Source organism: Takifugu flavidus, chromosome 5 (assembly GCF_003711565.1).
Source record: "Takifugu flavidus isolate HTHZ2018 chromosome 5, ASM371156v2, whole genome shotgun sequence".
In the NCBI taxonomy this organism is placed as follows: domain Eukaryota; kingdom Metazoa; phylum Chordata; class Actinopteri; order Tetraodontiformes; family Tetraodontidae; genus Takifugu; species Takifugu flavidus.
The window spans coordinates 16704015-16724786 of NC_079524.1; the positions used below are offsets into that span (position 1 = coordinate 16704015).

Below are 20772 nucleotides of genomic sequence, written 5' to 3' on the forward strand. Positions count from 1 at the left end.
TTTGCTAAAGACTTAACCAGAGGAAAAAGGTTAGCCCGTTCCTTTAAATACAAGTTTGAGGAAAAGAAGGAAAAAAAATAGCTGTGATTTGGAACAATTCTAAGAGGCAGAGAGAGTCGGCTGGAGTCTGAATGCAGACCTTGTTCCCGAACACACCACGTTGAGGAGAAGTTTAAAAAAAGGGGGGTTGGGTGGGGTGGGGTGGGGGAGGATGGGTAGGGATATTGAAGAAAGGTTAGCCTGGAGGAACAAGACTCCTTTCTCCCCCCACCCTGCCCCCACCCACCCCTTGACCCTCCCATGTGACAAGTTGAGCCAACAAGTGCTCCATTCAGCCGGGCAGCCAGGGGAAATGACTGCCCAGCTGAGCGATGCTAACCAAAGTAGAGACGCTGCTGATTACTGTTGTTCTCTTCATCTTCCTCACGGGCCCAATGTCGGCCAGAGCTCAGCCCCGAACCGAGGTCCCCTCACGTGCACGCTCGGGCCATTCCACCGCGTGGCTGAGAGACATGAGCCGAGCCGAGTGTTGCATGGTGATAAATTTGGGACAATGGGACAGACGGGCTCGTTAGCATCGCGAAACCAAGAGGCTGGTATTACCGGGGACGAATCAAAGGGGAGCGGTTTCAGAGGGCCGCGGTGCCATTTTGGTTTTCCCCGCTTCACCCGAGACAAGATTGTGTTTGTTTGTGACTTTTGGACACGTGGTGCTGTGTTTTTTTTCCCCCTCTAGAATTACTGAACCAACAGTTCTGTCCGTGTAAAAATGACCGTAACGCGTTTGGCGCCTGTCCGCAAGGACTTCGCCGTTCGCTGGCGCTGGTCCAGATTGCGTCACAGGGCTGGTCACATGCACACACTGTGATGTTTAGCGTACACGCGGGCCTGCTGATGGAACGGTAGCCGACTGCATCAGGCTGCATCCACTAGACCAGGGGTGGGCAAACATTTTGATTCGTGGGCCACAATGGGTTCTAACATTTGACAAAGGGGCCGGACCAGGAGCAGATGGATGGATGGAGTGCTTTGGTAACCTCACCTCATTGGAGAAAAAATACACATCTTGGGATATGGAGAAAACATGAGCTTTAATTTCAAATGAAAATTAAGAGAAGCATTACAACAAAATATCTGACTTTGGCATGAGTCTTAAAACACTTAAAATCAAATGAATAATTATGCCTTTTTAAAAAAATTAATAACCATTTCTATTTTAAAGCACTGAAAGTTCTGTTATCCTTCAGGATATCACCATCACTCTCCTCCTGACTGTCTTTTTTCTAGTGGGAAAACACCAGAATTGCAGTGAAAATTTAACATTAACAAGGTTTATTCATTTAATTTTTCAAGTTTGGCGGGCCGGATTAAAACGTTTAACGGGCCGCGTGTGGCCCCCGGGCCGTAGTTTGCCCATGCCTGCACTAGACGTAGTCTATCCAATCGCTCATTTCATCATATCAGTCGTGTATAAAATGGCCCAGAAAGACCATGTAAAACATTATTTTTTCAGTAAAGTCATGACTAAATAATAGACAGTCACACGGGCCGATGCAGCACTTTAACGGATGAAATCATTCTAAATTGTTAGTTTATCTGTGTTTATTTTCTTAAGCTTGGAAACTGGTTGCTGATGTTTCTTCCCGTCTCTCTCAGCAGTCCAACAAAGTGCCAGTGGTGCAGCACGCTCACCACGTGCACCCGCTCACTCCCCTCATCACCTACAGCAATGAACACTTCTCTCCAGGCACGCCGCCGTCGCACCTGTCCCCGGAGATTCTGGACCCAAAGACGGGTAAGACATTTTCCACCGGGCCTCTTTTCTCTGTTGGCCGTCCGTCAGACACTCAGGCCCGTCTGCCTCCACCCGCAGGTATTCCCCGGACTCCTCACCCATCGGAGCTCTCTCCCTACTACCCCCTGTCTCCTGGGGCGGTGGGATCCATTGCTCACCCCCTGGGCTGGTTCATGCCGCAGTAAGTTTTATTCCCAGCAACACACACACACATCAGACACTCACGATGGTTGCTGCCATCACACACATTGTTTATCATTCAGTAGAAAGATTCTGGGTCTCAGGTGTGTATGCGTCACCAGGAAAAAAGGAAAATATTGGAGGAATTTGTCTCCGTTTATGCATTTGTAGTTCTCCACGAGTGAGTTCAGACGAGCGCGTTTGTGCCGGCGTTTGGTGCCAGGCGCGTTTGATCTGGAGTGTTCACTCACCTCATCTGTGTGTGTCTCAGGCAGGGCCAGCACATGTACTCCATCCCTCCGGGGGGATTCCGTCACCCCTACCCAGCACTAGCCATGAATGCATCCATGTCCAGGTGAGCAGATCACCCCCAACGGGGGGACACCGTATACCTGCTGCTTCTGTCTCACGCTGAAATCAGCTTCTCCTTATCTTTTAGAACAATAAACACAGTTGTAGACAACAAAAACCAACAACCGTGGGGATAATAGCACGATCACCCATATGTACGTGACAGGACCAGAGTATAAATCTAGGGACAGGCTTTTATTCCAGAATAAAGTCTAGAAAAACACTGAACTCTGAGGCTTAGTAACCAGCAACCTGATTGTTAACATTCAGTGCTCCTCTCTCAAGACCAGCCAGTGTTCGCTCGCTCTCACACACACGTGCACACACACACACGTGCCCACACTAGGCATTGATCAGGGCAAATCAATCTCTGAATCTACGCGTCCCATCAGGCTTCACTCTCACCTTCTTTAAGAAGTTTGGTGATTTGTCAGCCTTCCGGTGTTTGGGAGAGGAAATATTCTCTACATTCCATATCATGTGAGGAATATCCCAGGAATATCCCTGAAGGGTTTCATTACAGCGCACGTCAAATAATGACGCCTAAATCAAACAGGTTTGGGTTCAAATTTCATTTGTTTAATATGGTTTCTAAAACACGATGAGCAAAGACCTGAAGCCAGAATCTCATAAATAATCAAAGGTTTTGTTAGCTGACGTTTAAGTGCTACAGAAACACTAAGGACGGAATTATTTGCTGAAAACCTGATGCCGTCACACCATCACAGTCGCTACAGCTTCGTTACCTTAGGAATGCTGAGGTTTCCTCCTTGTTTATATAGCATGACTTATTAACTGTTTTAAAGGGGAAATCGGAAATCCAAGCCAATCAGGCTTAATCAGGGAAATGTTATTCCATGTCAGATGTTTGCACATGTTTTCTTGATTCATATGTTTTAGTTTTCAAACTCAATCGGATCTCGAGGGGTCGAAACAAGCTTTTAACCTATTTTCCTGCGTTAGCATGCATAACCTTGAGATGGCTTTCCAAAGCATTGTTTATCATATTTTCTAGTCTAAAATTATCCAGTATGGGATGTGAGAGACTGCTCATTGCAGTAGTTTTTGGTGATAATTGCTAGTATTTAAGAGAAGCACGGTAGAGGTGTGCACGTGGACAGCAGTCAGAAGGCTTTCAAAGCGGTAACCACACACACTGCATTTCCTCCAGACCTCTTGAACAATTGTCAAGCATTTCACACATTGTTTGAATGAATCCAGTCTAGACAGTCACAGTAGGAACAGGGAATTTCAGCGGCACGCTCAGACGGACCACTTATGGGCCAGGTTATTTAGCTTTTCCTCGGCAGGTTAACCCAAGCGAGCTGTTAAACTGTTTCCCTCCGTGGCCCTCGCAGTTTGGTGTCCAGCCGCTTTTCTCCTCACATGGTGACTCCGCCCCCGCACGGCCTCCACCAGACTGGCATACCTCATCCCGCCATTGTCTCCCCTGCAATCAAACAGGAACCCAGCGGGGATAACATCAGCCCCACAATGCAGGCGTAAGAGCACTTAACACTCGTCTGATCGGTGTTCGCTGCTCGCCGGCACCTTCCCCACGTCAGCGCTTTATTAACGGCGCCTTTTCAATGTTTGCGATTAGCAGGAAATCCCCAGCTCCTCACAAGAAGGAGGAGGACAAGAAGCCTCATATCAAGAAACCTCTGAATGCGTTCATGCTGTATATGAAGGAGATGAGAGCCAAAGTAGTGGCAGAGTGCACTCTGAAAGAGAGCGCCGCCATCAACCAGATCCTTGGAAGACGGGTAAGTCACACACACACACACACACACACACAGGTCTGCGCACGAGTGTTTGGCAACCCTTTGATATCTGTTGTGGCTTTGTCAACAGTGGCATTCCCTGTCAAGAGAGGAACAAGCCAAATACTACGAGCTGGCCAGGAAAGAAAGGCAACTCCACTCCCAGCTCTACCCAGGATGGTCGGCACGAGATAATTATGTGAGTGGCTGCAAATCAAACTGGATTACGCCGCGTTGGACGCTGGGACGTGCGCTGAGTTTCTGTGGGAACAACCGCCTCAATGCTAAATAAGGACAAAATGACACTGCAAGTTAAAGCATTAACGGCTCGAAACAAAATCTAGTTGGTCAGAAACACTTTTTTTCATGTTTTGAGTCCGAAACAATGGAGAGATTGAGGTTTATTTTGCCACCGACGTGCGGGATAGTAAAATATTCCAGTTGCAAATCAATGAAATGCGAAATTAAAAATCAGGGAAATGCACTTTACCGCATTTACTGCGCTCGGTGCTCTTAGCATCGTTCCGTCTTTGAAGTTTCCAGTTTTTAAAGATGTTTTTTCCTGTTTTCAGGGAAAGCGGAAAAAGAGGAAGCGAGAAAATAAGCCTGATTCTAAACCAGAAGGTAAGAGGAGCAGTTGATTAGTTGGACGAATGGAACCTTTTTTTTATTATTATGATTTGCATCTACAGCTGTGCTCTTTTATTTACCCTCTCTTCCCTACTAACTACTACTAACTCCTTTTCCTGCTTCCACACTTTTCATGCAGCTTATGAGGTTCAGTGCTAATAGTAGCAGGTATGTCTGCCGTGTCATTATCGGTCAGTCCCTCGAGGAACCGGAGGGAACGCGATAATTCCGAGATATAACCAACTGTTGACGTTTCTCTGATCTTCATAAATCTGAACTTTGTTCCATAACACCGAGGTCCACAAGGTCACGTCCTCGTTTGCAGCCCGTTTTTAACGATTCGTGTCGGGACTTTTCGGGAAGCCTTCAACTTTTTATTCTTTTTATTTCCTTCGGCTAAGTGTTCTGCAACTTTTTTCGGCATTTTTAAAGAAAGAATAAAACTTTATTCGACCGGAAGCCGCAGTAAAACCACTTTGACCGCAGCTGTTAGCCAAATCGCGGAGGGGCTTTTTATGTCCACTGTCCTGCGTCCGCATGTCTCCCACCCTGTTGTCCCTCTTGTTTCTAACTCCCTCTCAGCCTAAAGTCTGAACTCTTCCTGCCACCATCTTTGTTCTTCATCCTGTCACATGTTTTCAGCTTTGTGGGACATGAACCAGATTTGCAGCCAGCATCAGATCCATAATTCATCTTCATCTGCCCACAGACTTCTCCATCAGAAGCAAGAAGCAGTGCGTGCAGTACCTGCCGTCAGAGAAGATGTGCGACAGCCCTGCGTCGTCACACGGCAGCATGCTGGACTCCCCGGCCACCCCCTCCGCCGCCTTGGCCTCTCCGGCGGCGCCGGCCGCCACTCACTCGGAGCAGGCGCAGCCGTTATCACTCACGACCAAACCGGAGGGACGCATGCACCACCGCTTCCCCCTCCCTGGGAAGGCTTCTGGATCCACATCCTCTTCCTCTTCCTCCTCTTCCTCCTCCCAGCCCTCTTCTATTCCAGTTGGTACTTCAGGCAGCCAGCCAACCACACCTATCCTCACTCGGCCAATCCCCTTCACCTCCCTGCACCCCTCTATGCTCTCCTCTCCTTCCCCCTTCCATCAGGCAGCCCTTCACACCCACCACGCCTTGTTCCAGTCACAGCCGCTCTCCTTGGTTACCAAACCAACCGAGTGAATCTGTGTCTGTACCTCCCTCATTTATTTGTGCTGTATATTGCTTTACCTTTTGAATAGATATTAGAGCAGCCTTTTTTTTTTTTCGAAATAATGAAAAGGATGAAATATTATTGGTCAATATTTGACTGCTTCCTTTTCTACATCTCTTAATGAAAACTAAATGTATTTTTTGTAAAGTTTACTGCAGAACTGGTTTCTTTTTTTTTCATCCATTTATCCAATGAACTTGTATAAAAGAACCAATGTACATAAAGTTTCTTTATAAAAACAAAAAGGAACAAAAACATCTTTCTAGCCAAATTCTGATTAATGTTAGTATTAAGCTGAAGTCATAGTACTGGCCAATAATTGCAGCCCCCTGAACCTCCTTCCTTCTTTTTCAGTTCAATTGTGTGTTCCCTTTCTTTGACCTGTTAAATAAACATTTGGAATTGTTTCTTAAAAGGTGCGTCCGCCCGTGTTTTCACGCAGTTTTTGTAGGTTTTGGCAGAGTGTTTGTGACCAAATCCAGCAGGTTTCGGTCCTCCGTAGGTGCTCGTCTTGAGCAGGAAGCGTGATTTTATCACAGCCGCCCGGCTCCTCCATTAAAAGCTAGATCACACCTGTCCTGTGTAAAGCAGTCTTAATATTTCATAAAGACCGAATTAGGCTAACCACACTGGAAAAGAGCTCCCGACTTGGGGAAACAAAATTTCAGTCCCAGAATAAACAGAAATAAAGCAGACATCTGCTCCTTCTTGGCGTCTAACGATCCCAACAATGACACAAAAGCGGGTCACTGCCGTCCCACTGCACCACAACCTGCCTGGGTGCCTTTTTTTAAGCACTTTTATTCACTATTTGGCACGTTGCGCAGGCTTTAATTAACTCAGAGGTAATTCGATGGAGCCCCTGGGACCTCATTAGGCATTTCAATTAGTGGAAAAAAAATACACAAGTTAGGGTGCAGAGCAGGAGAGGTTCCAAGGATCCACCAATTATGTTGGAGTGAGGGGGCACTTCTGGACCAGCCGACGTCGCCACCCCTCCGTGTCCCCGCTCGTATTCTTCCTACAGGAGATCCGAGTTGTGCTCTGCACCAATGAGGCAGCGGCGTTCGTTGCAGGGGGAGTCATTGATATTGAGATGAGGAGTTACGTCAGACATGCCTACGGTCTCGCCAAAGCATTTGAAACTCCACATGTGGACCGAAAAAAAAAGAAAAAGTTTTCTTCTCCTTCCCCCATGTAATGACCCCCCTCCTCCCCACCAAGCACAAGGTTTTAGGCATTCATTGGCCATAATAGGCCCTTGCTTGTTTGCCCCCTCTACCTTCCGTGGTGCCTAAACTGTGCAGTCTCTGGTGCTACGGCTGCCTTGTCAGAGCTACTCTAACAATAAATCAGTAATATTACAGGTAATGAGGTGTCAAAACAGCCTGCGAACCCGTCTCCTCAAGGACGTCCATCCGATGCAATGTTCACCTCTAGATATGGCATCGTAACAGTCCAACGTCCATCTCCTCTAACATCTGCTGCTGCTCTACATCACATTTGCATCTAGAATGCAGATTTTATACAAATTCATTTTCACTCCTGATTTCCTTCTAAGATCCTGAGCGTTTCCTTTGATCTTGATTTACTCCGGTTCAACCCTTCAACAATACTCTGCATACACTTTTAAGAAAAGTGAGTTTAAAAGCGTAACAGGGTGACTTCCTTACATTCCCATTAACAACAGGCTTCACATCACATGTGGCTTCTCCAAGTGATATTAATCGATTGTTTCTGTAACATTCAGCGAGCTTAGCGGGACTCAGCTGGGCCTTTGTGCAGATAGGTGAGACGGACTGTGAGACCCCGTAAGACCCTCCGCTATGTATTATTCATAGCCGTTTGACCTTAAAGATGGAAATGCAAATGTGTGTCAAGAATGAGGGCAATCATCGGACTTTTCAAATGTCAAACAGCTTGCCACAATTAAGATGTGTTCATTACAAGAACCCACAGGTGTCTGGCACCCAGCAGAGATGTAAAACACCTCCCATTAACATCCTGATAATTATCTTCTCTGCACATCTTCACTTGTATTCCTTGTAATTGATATGCATGCCTGCAAAATAGGATTTGTTCTCATGAAAAAGTGCTTTTAATGACAGAACTTCCTGGTGTTTAATGAGTGAGAGAATTTAGGCAGTGTTGCACTTACTGATCTCATACAAGCACTTTATATCTGTCCTGCCTGTCCTACTAAAACAAGCTCATTCGAACTCCCAGTGCATCAGTAACCAGTTGATTTAGTAACAAAAGCAAGCAGCACTGGTTGTAAATGGTTTTTGCCTGGGTTGTGGAGGTGAACTGGGTTGAAGCAAGTGGGGAAATAATCTAACACTGTAGATAGATACATAGATGGCTGTGGTAGCCCAGGCTGTTGGGAACTAGGCTGAGGTGGGGGGTTCTTGGTTTGAGACCCAGGAGAGACAAAACATGGAAGGTGTTCTGGTAGATGGCCAAGGTACCCTTGAGCAAGTTACTGACCCCACAAATGCTCATATATGGCCCTGTGATGAGCTGGCAACTCATCTAGGGGGGGGGGGGGGGGGGGGTGAACCCTCCCTCTGCCCATTGTGTACCGTCCCCCAAAAGGGATAAAGCAGTTGAAGAGACCAATAAATTGAAGTTTTCCCAAAAACATGAAATGTTCAGAAACACAATGACAGAAACACATCTCCACTTCCACCACCACACCTTAGTGGTGTGTAGCAATATCGCCATCTGCTGATGGTAATTGAGATATTTGATAGTCCCAATTCACGGGAACCATGAAATATTAGATTACATCCATATTCACGTTCAGTGTAATACAATGTCTCAAACAGATGTTGTAAGGTGACACATTGCCTTTGTGGCTGCTTGATATGTTTGGGTGGCAAGTCAAATCATAAAAGCTTGACATCTTCCTGCTATTTATGATAGGGAATAAGCATTAATGAGACAAAATAGAATCTGCGATATGGACAAAATGAGTAAAATCAATAAAATACCCGGATTTGGAGAAGTCCGCCTCTAAGCAGAGGCGTGCCATGTTACCAACCAACCTTTAAGTGGCAGTAGACGGGCGACGCGTTATTAATTCTACAGAAGAAGAAGAAAAAGCCCCGCTGTACACGGAAGTCGAAACCGGATTTGTCAAATCCTTCTGCCGCTGGCGCTAGTTTGTCAACGGTGTCTACGCGCTCAGTAATACTCAGATAAAACAAAGAATTTCATCTTAGTGTTTGACCTTTTGAGGTGCTACAATGAAGACGCGTCTGTTGATGGTCGTTGTGCTCCTATGCTGCTCTCTGGCCAGAGGTGGGTGGAGTTATTTTGCTTTTCTCCCTGCGATTGTCTGATATGAGGTTAATAAGCGCTCATCCGCAATCCGTGTTCCGTCTTTGTAAGATGATTCATCAGAACCAAATCTGAGAAATCACAAAGCTACGGCGAATAGGGTAGATAATCACAGAAACAGAGCATCATTTTTGGTGTGGTTAAATCACAGCAGAGTCGATTTATTGCCTCTCCGATCACCGCGATCATCTGGATCCCTCCACGTTACCGTTTACATAACACACAAAGTACAAAGTTCACAAGGCCTCCACAGTCTGGACCAAAGCCCCCAAAACTGCCCCCGTTCTTCAGTAAATCTGTCCTTTTTATACCCCACTGTCCTGGATTTAAGAAATGTCTTTTACCAACTACGCATTTGTAGACAATTGGACGAAACTAAATTATTGTAAATACTTGGAATTGCATGCAGGACATGTATTTAAGACGTTCTGTATATCACATACAGTAACATGCAACGTTCAAAAATAGCTGTTAATGTGAAGAGTTGCACTTTACTTTCAAAAGTCAAGCTTTCATCGGGCTTGTCTAGATGGTCTTTGGCAACCTTCAGGAGAGGTTTTCTTCTCAGGTCTCGACCAGGAAGCCATGTTTGAGCAGATCTCGCTGAATATTTGAACGGTGAAGCAGAGCGCCAGTCTGATCGGCCTGGACACTCTAAACACTTTATTTTGTAGGATTAGCAGCAGCCCTGGTGGTAGAACTGTTGCTCTCCTCTGCTGTGTCCATTAAAGGTCTACACTTGTTACTTCATCACTTGTTTTTAGGGCTGCAGGCGCCAAAAGGTGGCAGCGATAAGCCCGACTCCATCCAGGGTAATGACGGAAGTGGCCCCGAGGCTCAGCCCACAAATGACAGCACAACAGGAGCAGGAACCTCTGAACCTGCTGGAGACAGTGGACCTAAAGAGGGTGATGCAAATAAAACCAGCTCAGATGGAACGCCAAACAATGACACGAGTGACAAAATACCGACTCCAAAGTCCACCATCACGATGAATGATGGCCAAAAAGTCAAAACTGCTGATGGCGTACAGGACGATAATGAATCTGGCGCTGAGAAAGAAGAACAAACGACCACATCTGATCAGGCTGGGAAGAGCACCGAAAACACACAAGGGAACGGGACGGCTGCTGAGGATGCAACAGGCAAAAAGGCCGACGATAAGAAAAAACCTGAGAAAACGAGCAGCAAGGAGGTAAAAAACAAAACGCCAGATGAAACCAGCAAGGAGAAAACGACAAAGGACGACAAAAAGGTGGAAAAGGCCGGAAAGTCCCCCGAAAACACACAAGCGAACGAGACGGCTGCTGAGGATGCAACAGGCAAAAAGGCCGACGATAAGAAAAAACCTGAGAAAACGAGCAGCAAGGAGGTAAAAAACAAAACGCCAGATGACACCAGCAAGGAGAAAACGACAAAGGACGACGAAAAGGCCGGAAAGATCACCGGAGACACACAAGGGAAGGAGACGGCTGCTGAGGATGCAACAGGCAAAAAGGCCGACGATAAGAAAAAACCTGAGAAAACGAGCAGCAAGGAGGTAGAAAACAAAACGCCAGATGAAACCAGCAAGGAGAAAACGACAAAGGACGACGAAAAGGTGGAAAAGGCCGGAAAGATCCCCGCTGAGGAGAAAAATGAAGATTACGGGAAGACTCTGATTGATATCGACGAGGAGGCACAAAGCAGTCACTTTTTTGCCTACCTTGTTTTTACAGCGGTGCTGGTGGCTGTGCTTTACATCACTTATCACAACAGGCGCAAGGTACCGTGTCCGACCCACAATTGTTACACAAACACACAAACACGCTAGCGCGAGAGCCAGTATTTCAGGTCTTTAAATTGGAATGTGCGACTTCCATAGTGGTCTGTTGTGAAGCTCGTGCACAGAAGCACAGCAGACCTCATCCCCCTCCAGGTGGATCCAGGCCTGTCGCACCTGTTTTGCTCCACATCACCAATCGTCTTGTTCTTTCTCTCAGATCATAGCGTTTGTCCTGGAAGGGAAGAAGTCCAGAGCTGCTGCGCGCCGCCCTAAATCCGCAGAATACCAGAGACTGGAACAACAGGTCGGTTCACAACAGCGCCTAACTTGTTCAAATCCAGCAAATCTTTTGTCGTCATTCATTCGCACGCGTTTGTTTCAGATGTGAAGACGGTCTGGAGGAGGCCTGGAGCGGTTTTGTACATTGGCTGTTGTGTGAGAAGTGACTGGATGACCATGTTTGACAGTTTTCTGGTGCACTGCATGTCAACTTAATTTAGTTGTGTTAAATGAACTTGTGTGTGTACCTTTTCCATGCTAATTGCACGTCTATGCAGAATACACTGTTGCCTTATCGCAGGAGTTTGTGAAGTGCAGTGGAAGTAAAATAAGCCATCAGATTTTGCACTCGTCACTAGGACACTAGAAGCAATCAGCCAGGAAGTAGATGTAGCAGATTGCAATAGCACATTGTTTCAACAGTAGACTTTTTTCTACCATGGAGGAAGTGTAAAATGTAAAATAGGGTCCGGATATTTGTTGGTACAATATATCAAATTCTTGTTTTACTGTGGGCAATGATAGTATCGCTATTTATGTTGTGTTTGTACGCGCGTGGTATCGGCCTGATGAATGTTATAATTACCTTTAATTCCATTTAGAAGACAGATTTTTTGAGACTTGAGCAGGCTGGACGGTAACAATGTGATCCCCCCCCCCCCCCCCAAAAAAAAATAAACCTACTGCTATCAGCTAGCTCAGCTTTGTCCAAATACTTTTGTCCTCCTGCTAGCCCCCACCCTCTCTTCTTTCAGGTTCCTCTCAGGTGTTAAACAGGAACAAGTCTGTTTTGTGGGAGACTGGTTGGCCCCCTTCTTTAAAAGGATGCCTGTTTGTGATCGTTTGTCAAGGATGCGTTTATAATTTGGTGCGCGACTCATAGATGGAAACCACTTTGTAAAAATCAGATGTGCAGTTTATAGGTGGAGCTTGAAGTCCATATCATGTCAAGATAGATTTTATAGCAAAATATGATACATTTGTGGACACACAACAAAAGTATCTGGGTATATTTATTTTATAGAGGGCTCGGGTTGTTGGGAAAGTGTGTAAGGGGGAGACTTAATGTGGTAATAAAGCTTCTTGTGAAACACATGAGCTGCAGCCAGTGCTTTATTTGGTCGGCTGGGGCACCTGGCAGGGATCACTTCAATAGTCCTGCTGCTCAAATCAAGCAGGGAGAATGTTCCCCGACAACGTCAATAGTCCTTGTTCCTCCGTTTCCAGGTAAGAGGAAACTCCGTCACTGTTAATTTAACAGGTGGCCATTCTTAATTCCAAAAAAAGACAGACATCGCTCCAAAATGTTTTATTTGAAATAACACTGGTATTAAAGATAAAGGTGCACATGTGCCGCAACATTTATAACTGACCACATACAGTGAAAATCCAGTTGGTGTTCCCTAAAACAAACGTCGCCAAACTGGGAAACGATCAAATATCTCTTACAACAGAATTCAGTTGTCTTTAGAAAAGGGAAACCTCTGACCAAGAGGAGCCAGAGGTGTAATGGCGTTCTCTTCACACCGGCATCATGTTTTTGGCCTCCTCCTCATAAATATCTGGGATGTCCCCCATGGATGAGGAAACCATGCTGACCGAATTGGAACCCCGGAGCTCCATCTCATACCGGATGAGCTGTTCCCAGAAGCCCTTGTTGGGCCTGACCAGGGGCCGACGGCCCTTCAGCCACCTGTGAGCCTCCAGCAGGGACACATGGCGGTGTTTCATCAGGTAGGCCATGCACAGGGCGGCCGAGCGACTCACGCCGGCGTTGCAGTGCACCAAGGTGCGGCCTCCGTGCGCTGCAGTCAGCTGGATTTGGTCCGCCACCCGGTCGAAGTGGTCACTGAGAGGAGCCAGCGGAGAGTCGGGGACCGGGAGGTGGATGTACTCCACGCTGGGGAGCTGCGGGGCTCTGCTCTTGGCCTCGCTGACGTTGACCACGCACGTTATTTTGCAGCGGGTCAGCTGGCAGGAGTCGCTGGCCGCTCGGACGTTGCTGAGGTACAGGTGTTCCGTGACCGCGCACAGGCCCGACAGAGCCGCGGGGGGCGGCGGGACGATGCGGCTGAGCAAACTCACCGAACTGCTGCAACTCATCACGTCTCCATGTGGACCGAGCAGAACAAACGAGACCCGAACTGGCTCTCAGCTATAGAATATTGCTAACTTATATTATGAGACAGGATGGGATCCAAAGCCACGAAACACATGAGGTTAAACACTGTTTAACGGTAGAAATAGTAATAATGTGACACCTCCTTCACCGTCCTGTGTTATAAAACGCACGAGTGTTGTGAACGCTGTCGCCCCCTGCTGGACGGGAGGCCCGAACAATGATGACGCCATCTTGCTTTTCCTGGTCAAAACAATTAAAGACAAAAACAAGTTTATGACAACAAATGCGAGGGATTTTTTTCCTAAAATATAAAATAAAAGATAAAGCCAAACAATATCTTAAACAAAATGGTAGTAGTAGTAGCAGTAGTAGCAGCAGTAATATTAGCAGTAAAATTACCAGTACTAGTAGTAGTAGTAGCAGTAAAATTAGCAGTACTAGTAGTAGCAGTAATAGTAGCAGTAAAATTAGCAGTACTAGTAGTAGTAGTAGTAGTAATAGTAGCATTAGTAGTGGTGGTGGTAGTAGTTAGTAGTAGTAGCTGCAGCAATAGTAGTGGTAGTAGTAGCAGCAGGAGTAGTTAGTAGCCGCAGCAATAGTTGCAGTAACAGTGGTTAAGCAGCAGTAGTAGTTGTAGTAGTAATAGTAGTAGCCGCAGCAATAGTAGCAGTAACAGTGGTTAAGTAGTAGTAGTAGTAGTAGTAGTAGCAGCAGTGTAGTGAAGAAGGGTAACGGGCATAAGGCGCTATATGTAACCTTTGAGTTAACGATTAGACCTTCGTAGTTAATGATTATGCAGACAAAACGTACTAGCCATTGTCACTGTTTGAGCACCTGCTATATGTATACGTGTCACTACTTGAATGTATGCTTTGAGATGGAAAGTCCGGGGAAGTTATTAGAGGGTTAATGGAAAGTATGGGAGTAGCCAAGGCATGGTCTGTTGAGTTTGTTTAAAAAAAACCCATGTAAGGTACACCTGACTTCTGATAGGTAGGGAAAAAGGTACTTAACGGTGGAAAATGAGTAAAAATAGCTAACCAGAAGGAGGAGCCCGGGGCGGGGTAGCCCCAGGCTCCAAATAGTATAAAAGAAGGACAATTCTTGTCAGTATTCAGACTTAGCCCGGGCTACTTCTCATGCATGGTGAATTGTGGATCGACAATAAACCATCGTTTGGATCGTGAACCAGCTGACCCTGACTCATCTTTCGACTTTGTTGTGGTATCCCCGCACTTCAATTCATTGGCACTGGCATAGGTATATTAACTTAATGAAAACATAAGTTTGAGTGTTTTAGCGTAGGGGAAAATCCACTACAGCAGCAGGAGTAGGGGGGTTATTCGCCTGTTGTACCAGTGTGAGTGGCAGTAGTGTTACTGTCAGTAATTACTGTCAGTAGTATAGAAGCAGAAGTATTTGTCCCATGGTCAGATCCACCATAGAGCACCAAAGACGCGTGTACCTAAGCTTTACAAACGTTTCGGTAACGCGTGAACTAGTTTCCGAGTCCTCTTTAATGATCTGGGCTGCATCGTGTCTGTGTGGAGGTGGCTGCAGACGGTCTTTGGTTGCCCGGGAAACAGATGGTGGATGAAGGGCGCGCATACAAAAGCCCGTAAACCTGTGGCAGCAGCTGGAGACCGAGAGCTCTCATCAATCCGGGTCCTGCTGCGTCCTCCGCAGAACCTCCCGTCCTTTGTGTTCGTGTCGCGGTTTGTGTTTCCTGACTGGACTCCCGTCGGCGCGCAGCTGCTCGTGTCACTCCCACATCTGCTGCTCTCTTCTGCGGCCACGGAGACGGCAAATCATGTTTGTGCGCGCAGCGTGTCAGTCCGGAGGGCGACCACCATGCCTTTTCTGCGCGGGCGTAGCCGCTGCATGCGCAAAGACTGCGCGCATTTGCCGGTTAGTCACAGCTTGAGGAGGAAGAAGAGGAGAGGGAGGAAAGTGTGATCTTTCACAGCGTTTGCTGGATATCCACGAGAACACCGGTAAGAGAGGAAACACACCCAAACGCTCTTTGAATGCTACATTTTGCTACCTTTGATAAACAGACAGGCCGCCTGTGAAATCTCTCTGCGCACACCTTTATTTTAAAACCTGCCGTTTATAGCAAAGCTGTGGACGTGTGCCATGTGGAGCAGCCTCATCTCCACAGAATCACAGCCTTGCTTTTCCTTCAACACAACTGGCCCTCTTAAGAGAAGAGGTACAATCCGTTAAAAGCTGATTTCCGCCTCCCCACAGCGGAGTGGAGCTCGCCACAGAGCCGCTGACCCATCGGACACCAGGATGCTGCGAGGATCCGGACCCAGGGAGGCGGCAGCAGGACAGGTTATGTGCACAGGCCCGGCTTTCATCTTAATGTTCCCTTTTATTAACGCAGTGTCAGAGTGCTGCTGTCAGTGATATCAGACTTAAGCACATTTCATGTCTTTCAACAAGATGCGGTGAGGAAAAAGCCATGAAAGGAAAAGAGGCTTGTATTCCCGGGGGCATGAGTCTGGTGGCGTCCCACTTTTCTGTGGCTGTGTTTTGCTGCGTTCCCCTGCAGGAGAAGCAGATTTTCACAGGACCCGACGAGCGGCTGCAAGGCCTCCTGCACAAAGGCTCAGGAGCTGTCAGTTGCTCTCAGCCACGGTGACTTTTCTTTCACTTTAATCGCCCGAGAGGTCGGACATATTTAGGCAAATGTAAAACACAAGGCTAATTTCATGCTTTAGCTCATATCCAGCCTGCGCACTGGTGCGCCGGGCGTTAAGCCTGCGAGCTGGCGGAGATTCCAGATAAATGTGGAACGCAACGAGCGCTAAAGGTGGGATTATTTTGCGCCGCTGCTGTCCTCCACTGGTGAGGCAGAGGAGCGAAACAAACCTGACGAAAGGAAATTAGCATCAGCAGCCTTGCCATTATCCAACACCACGCAGACTCAAATAGGAGGAAGGAAAAGTGGAGATTAAAAATATCAGCTGTGAGCGACACCGCCAGGAAGGTGTCAGCCGCTCTCTTTCTGCTCCTAACAGCTGCCGTGTTGTTTCCTCCTGCAGAGATAAATGTCATCGCTGCTGCACCTTCAGGCGGAGCCAAGCGGCGCTTCAGCTTTACCTGCAGAGAGATGGCTTCCGCTGCATCGGTGTGTCTGTGATAGCGCCCCCACCTCCTCCCTCCCTCCCTCCCTCCCTCCCTACAGCAGGTCACAGTTAGCAGGGAGGCGTTTCATGGGTGCTCCTCTGACCTCCCAATCCTGACGCCCGGGTTTCCCTGGCCGTGAACGGTGACAGCGCAGCCGCCACAGTCCTGCCCGTTTGTTTCAGAGTGGCCCCCCGTCTCTGTTGCCTTGGTTACTGAGTCGGTGCTGATGTGGCGCTGAATCTGCTGCCAGATGCTGAACTAGAAAAGTGGTTCAAAAATAACAAAAGTTGTTTTCACAAACCGACAATTTCACAACTTTCGCTTCATTTTCATTCTTAAAGAATGAGCGATTTATTAATGCCCGGATCTTAACTCTGGTGTACGTGTGTGCATGTGTTTGCGTGCATGTGCTCTCTATGTGCGTGTCCTGTATGTTAGCATGTCGGATTTAACATTTCCAACAGACCTAAAGCTTCCACCTGCTTTCTCCTCGCAGCTGCAGCGATGTTCCAAGCCGCCCGAAGCACTTTAAAAAAAAAAAGAAACAAAAAAAATCCAGCAGAAATGGGATGAAAGGATGTTTACAGATGGTTCTTAGCATTTGTTGGTACCTCTGGAAAACAGCAGCAGCAGCAGCAGCAGCAGAGCAGCAGGGAAGGACTGGTGGCGTGTGGCTGCTGGCTGTAATTTAACTGCCATCTTGCCTATAATTTCGTACTTAAGCAAATGACGGCAAATGCTAATAATCATGTGCAAATAGCTTTTACCCGAGTCTGGATTGAACTAACAGTATCTCATTAATATCTAATAACGTACTAATATGTGCTAACAGTGGGATGATTACTAACCTGTTGTTGAATGTCGGTGGCTGGGCCTCTTCTCTAACGGTCTGACTAACCCCTGCTTTATGCCCGCAGCCTGATGCATCACAGCCCTCTCTCATGATCCTGCAATCCTTCAAAAAAAAGATATCAAATAACAAATTCTGAGGGGTTTTAGGATCTGAGATCGGAAGGATGCCTTTTAAACCACAGTAGAGGAGCTGCTGATCCAAAATGGCTTGACCACAGATTAAAAAACAACAGCAACTCAGGTGACATTCCCAGAATGCACTGCGCTTTTCGGGCTAAATTCCCATCCTCGGACTCAGGGTTCGGTTCTTTGTGGTCAGACCTGCGCACCCGAGTGCAAGTGTCAGCTCACACTAACAGTCATGAGGCTGTGAAGTCCATAAAGTCCCACTGCTCTTACTAACCTCCCTGCAATGAGTTTATGTCGCCGCCACGAGCCAAACGCAACGATTCCATCTGTAATAATGGCTTCTACATCACAGCATGCATCTAGTACCACGATACCGGCAGAGGTTTTAGCCTTTAGCTCTGTTTGCTACTAACGGACTCTTCAACCGTCTGCTCTTTCCCCAGCAAGTTACTAACAGAGTTGTTCCTGGCTCTCTGCAAACTAACCAACTAACCCACTAATAAACTAATAAGATAACTCACAAAAATCACTAACATTGTGTGGCAGAAATCGTGTGCACGTGTGTGTTTGAGAGAACTTAATCACTGGGGCAGTGCGTAATATTTCTAAATGAATGTACCCCAACACTTTTCTATTTTGTCACTAATGCGCCTGTTTTGTTCATACGTTTGTAATAAAGAACCTTCATATCTGATTAATCAAGGCCAGTCGGTCTTTATTTTGTACTACTATAGATTGACGCTAGGGGGCAGTAATTCCCCACATCTCTGCAGGGAGAGGTCACAAGCAAATGGCAACAAGAGGACAAATTATTTTAGGTTTCTTCTCTTTAAAAGAATTATGTGAGGTTAAATATAGTCCCCTGGGGTATCCTGTGGGGGGCGCTCCACGGCTACGGGGTCCGTGGCCCTCTGCTCAGGGCCGTGCGGTCTCTGTACCACCGGAGCCGGAGCTTGGTTCACATCGCCAGCAGTCAGACCTGTTTCTGGTGCATGTTGGACTGTGGCAGGGCTGCCCTCTGTCACTGGTTCTGTTCACAATCAGAATTTCTAGGTGCATCCAGGGGCCGGAGGGAGTCCGGTTTGGGAACTGCAGGATTTCATCCCTGCTTTATTCAGATGATGTTGTCCTGTTGGCCTCATCAAACCAGGCCCTCCAGCATGTACCAACCTCTCCAGGTTGGTTGAGAGGTCAAACCACCTGCCTCAGGTAAAGGAGTTCCCCTGTAACACCGAGGGAGGTGTTCCAGGCATGTCACACTGGGACGAGACCCCAAGGTAGACATAGGACACACTGGACAGATTTACGTCTCTCAGCTGGCCTTGGAACGTCTCGGAATACTCCCAGAAGAGCTGGAGGAAGTGTCTGAGGTGAGGGAAGACTGAGCATCACTGCTTAGGCTGCTGCCTCTAAAACCAGGCCCGGAAAAAGACGAGACGATTTTAATCAAGGCCAGTCGGTCTTTAATTTGTACTACTAAAGATTGACGCTAGGGGGCAGTAATTCCCCACATCTGCAGGGGAGAGGTCACAAGCAAATGGGAACAAGAGGACAAATTATTTTAGGTTTACATCTTCTCTTTAAAAGAATTATGTGAGGTTAAATATAGTTGTTGTGCACAGTTAGATTTGGGATCGACATTTTTGTGACATAGTGCATGACATTTATTATGTGCAGTTATAAGATCACATTGTGTGGTGGGAGCAGCACGTCTGGTTTTGCTGATTCTCTTTCAGAAGCTTAACTATATTTAAACACACAGCCTGAAGCTCCCCTTAGAGTTGTAAATATCACGCGAATTCCAGTTATGCTGGGAGGACAACCTTTAATCACATCAGCGTTCTTGTCCAGTGGACCAGAGAACGGTGGCCTGTCGCCAATCTCTCAGGCCAAAAAACCCTGTTGGGGGAGGGCAGACTTTGGTTTGGGGACCGCAAGACTTTTAAAATCACAATACGGCTCCAGGAGCTGTTTTAGAAGAGCGAAACCTCCACTGGACACTGTGAAATTCTAGTCCTGTTTGCACTTCAGCACATTCTTGTGAGTTTTCTGTAAAGTTATGCCACTTTTCCCCTCCTCCTTCAAACTTTGAAGACATCCTCCATTAAACTGTCTGACACATGATCTGCCTCCATTAAATCGTTTAGCAAATGATCCCGGTTCGCATCTTTTCTCCCGAACACCGAGTGCTGTTAAAAGTGTGAAAACGGCGATATGAAGGCAGCGAGCCGGTGCTTCGCCACCACCTGCAGCCAACATTCAGCCCAGATAAGTGGGCAGCGGGCTGCCTGCTGAATGATGGACGGTAATTAAAAGTTAGCTAATAACCTCTTCACACCTGACATTTCAACAGGGAGGTCCTGGACACCATTATCTACATATAGATTAAACAGCATAATTGGCAGGAAGATAGGGTTAGAGGAGCGGGGAAGGGAAAGAAGGGAAAAAAGAGGCCAAGCCGTCGCTAAACCATTAAGCAGAATATCTGAGTGACACTCTGATTCTGCTCCTCTCACTAATGTGACAGGAATGGAGCTGAACTAAAACGCTAAATGAATGGCGCCTGTGTCGGCGTGGTTATTACCGGGGCAAACATCGGCCATGGAAATTGCTTTAATTTCATAATAATTGCTGGATGTACGTGACTCGTTAAGGACGCGCTATGGGAGTGAAAGGAGAAGGTGGGGGAGGGGAGGAGAGGGACGAGGAGCGAGGAAGAGAAGGAAACTGTTAAAAGCTTTTGTTTTTGATTGGATTTATACATGATTGTGAGCCAAATGTTCTTTAAAAGGACTGTGCACGTGACCTCTGTGCACCTCCAGCATTGTCTTAACACGTGCTGGTGTTTTCAAGTGATGTTTCTACTGAGAACTGTCTGCAATAATGAGCTTAGAATAAAGATCAGAAGTGATGAACATACAGACAGGATGGATTTGAAACAGGAAATTCCGCCTCTAAAGTGTTAAAATGTTGAGTTCCACTGCACAAGAAACCATTCTGGTCTAGCTCACAGTGTCATTTGAAGTGTTATGTGAAACAAAAAGCTGAATTTGCTGCCAACATTCAGGATGCGGGTGCGACCCAACAGGTGCTCCGGCCTGTTTTTCACCCTGCCTCCCGCTACAGGAGGGTAATTTAGCCACATTTGGGACGGCTTCGCTCTGTTATTTTCATTGTTTAAATGGGAAATTAGCTCTGTGATCGATGAGGCAGCTCCAG

General features: G+C 46.9%; 3 protein-coding genes across 7 annotated transcripts in view; 2 read left to right on the forward strand and 1 right to left on the reverse strand.

Moving 5' to 3' along the window:
• tcf7l1b (transcription factor 7 like 1b) overlaps window positions 1-6344 on the forward strand; it is a 28754-nt gene extending 22410 nt beyond the window's left edge. The window contains exons 5-12 of one of the 4 annotated variants that reach the window (XM_057031887.1): window positions 1660-1795; window positions 1874-1976; window positions 2247-2330; window positions 3685-3828; window positions 3930-4092; window positions 4181-4288; window positions 4662-4713; window positions 5429-6344. In XM_057031887.1, coding sequence (XP_056887867.1) covers window positions 1660-1795; window positions 1874-1976; window positions 2247-2330; window positions 3685-3828; window positions 3930-4092; window positions 4181-4288; window positions 4662-4713; window positions 5429-5898 — 1260 coding nt within the window. In that variant the 3' untranslated portion in view covers window positions 5899-6344. Of the gene's footprint in view, window positions 1-1656; window positions 1796-1873; window positions 1977-2246; window positions 2331-3684; window positions 3829-3929; window positions 4093-4180; window positions 4289-4661; window positions 4714-5428 lie in introns of all 4 variants that reach the window. The other 3 variants (XM_057031885.1, XM_057031888.1, XM_057031889.1) reach the window with 3 other exon arrangements.
• A 2684-nt stretch (window positions 6345-9028) lies between these two features.
• Window positions 9029-20772, forward strand: part of tgoln2 (trans-golgi network protein 2) — a 78279-nt gene continuing 66535 nt past the window's right edge. The window contains exons 1-5 of one of the 2 annotated variants that reach the window (XR_008950448.1): window positions 9029-9232; window positions 10036-10227; window positions 10282-11036; window positions 11254-11340; window positions 11419-11782. Coding sequence is in view for 1 of the 2 variants with exons in the window: in XM_057031902.1 (XP_056887882.1) it covers window positions 9178-9232; window positions 10036-10227; window positions 10282-11036; window positions 11254-11340; window positions 11419-11424 (1095 nt within the window). In the remaining variant the exon portion in view is untranslated. Of the gene's footprint in view, window positions 9233-10035; window positions 10228-10281; window positions 11037-11253; window positions 11341-11418; window positions 12411-20772 lie in introns of those variants that run through there. The other variant, XM_057031902.1, reaches the window with a different exon arrangement.
• Window positions 12610-13693, reverse strand: LOC130525302 (dual specificity protein phosphatase 18-like). The gene has a single exon (XM_057031918.1). The coding sequence runs from the start codon at window positions 13416-13418 to the stop codon at window positions 12837-12839; it is 582 nt and encodes a 193-aa protein (XP_056887898.1). The 5' UTR covers window positions 13419-13693; the 3' UTR covers window positions 12610-12836.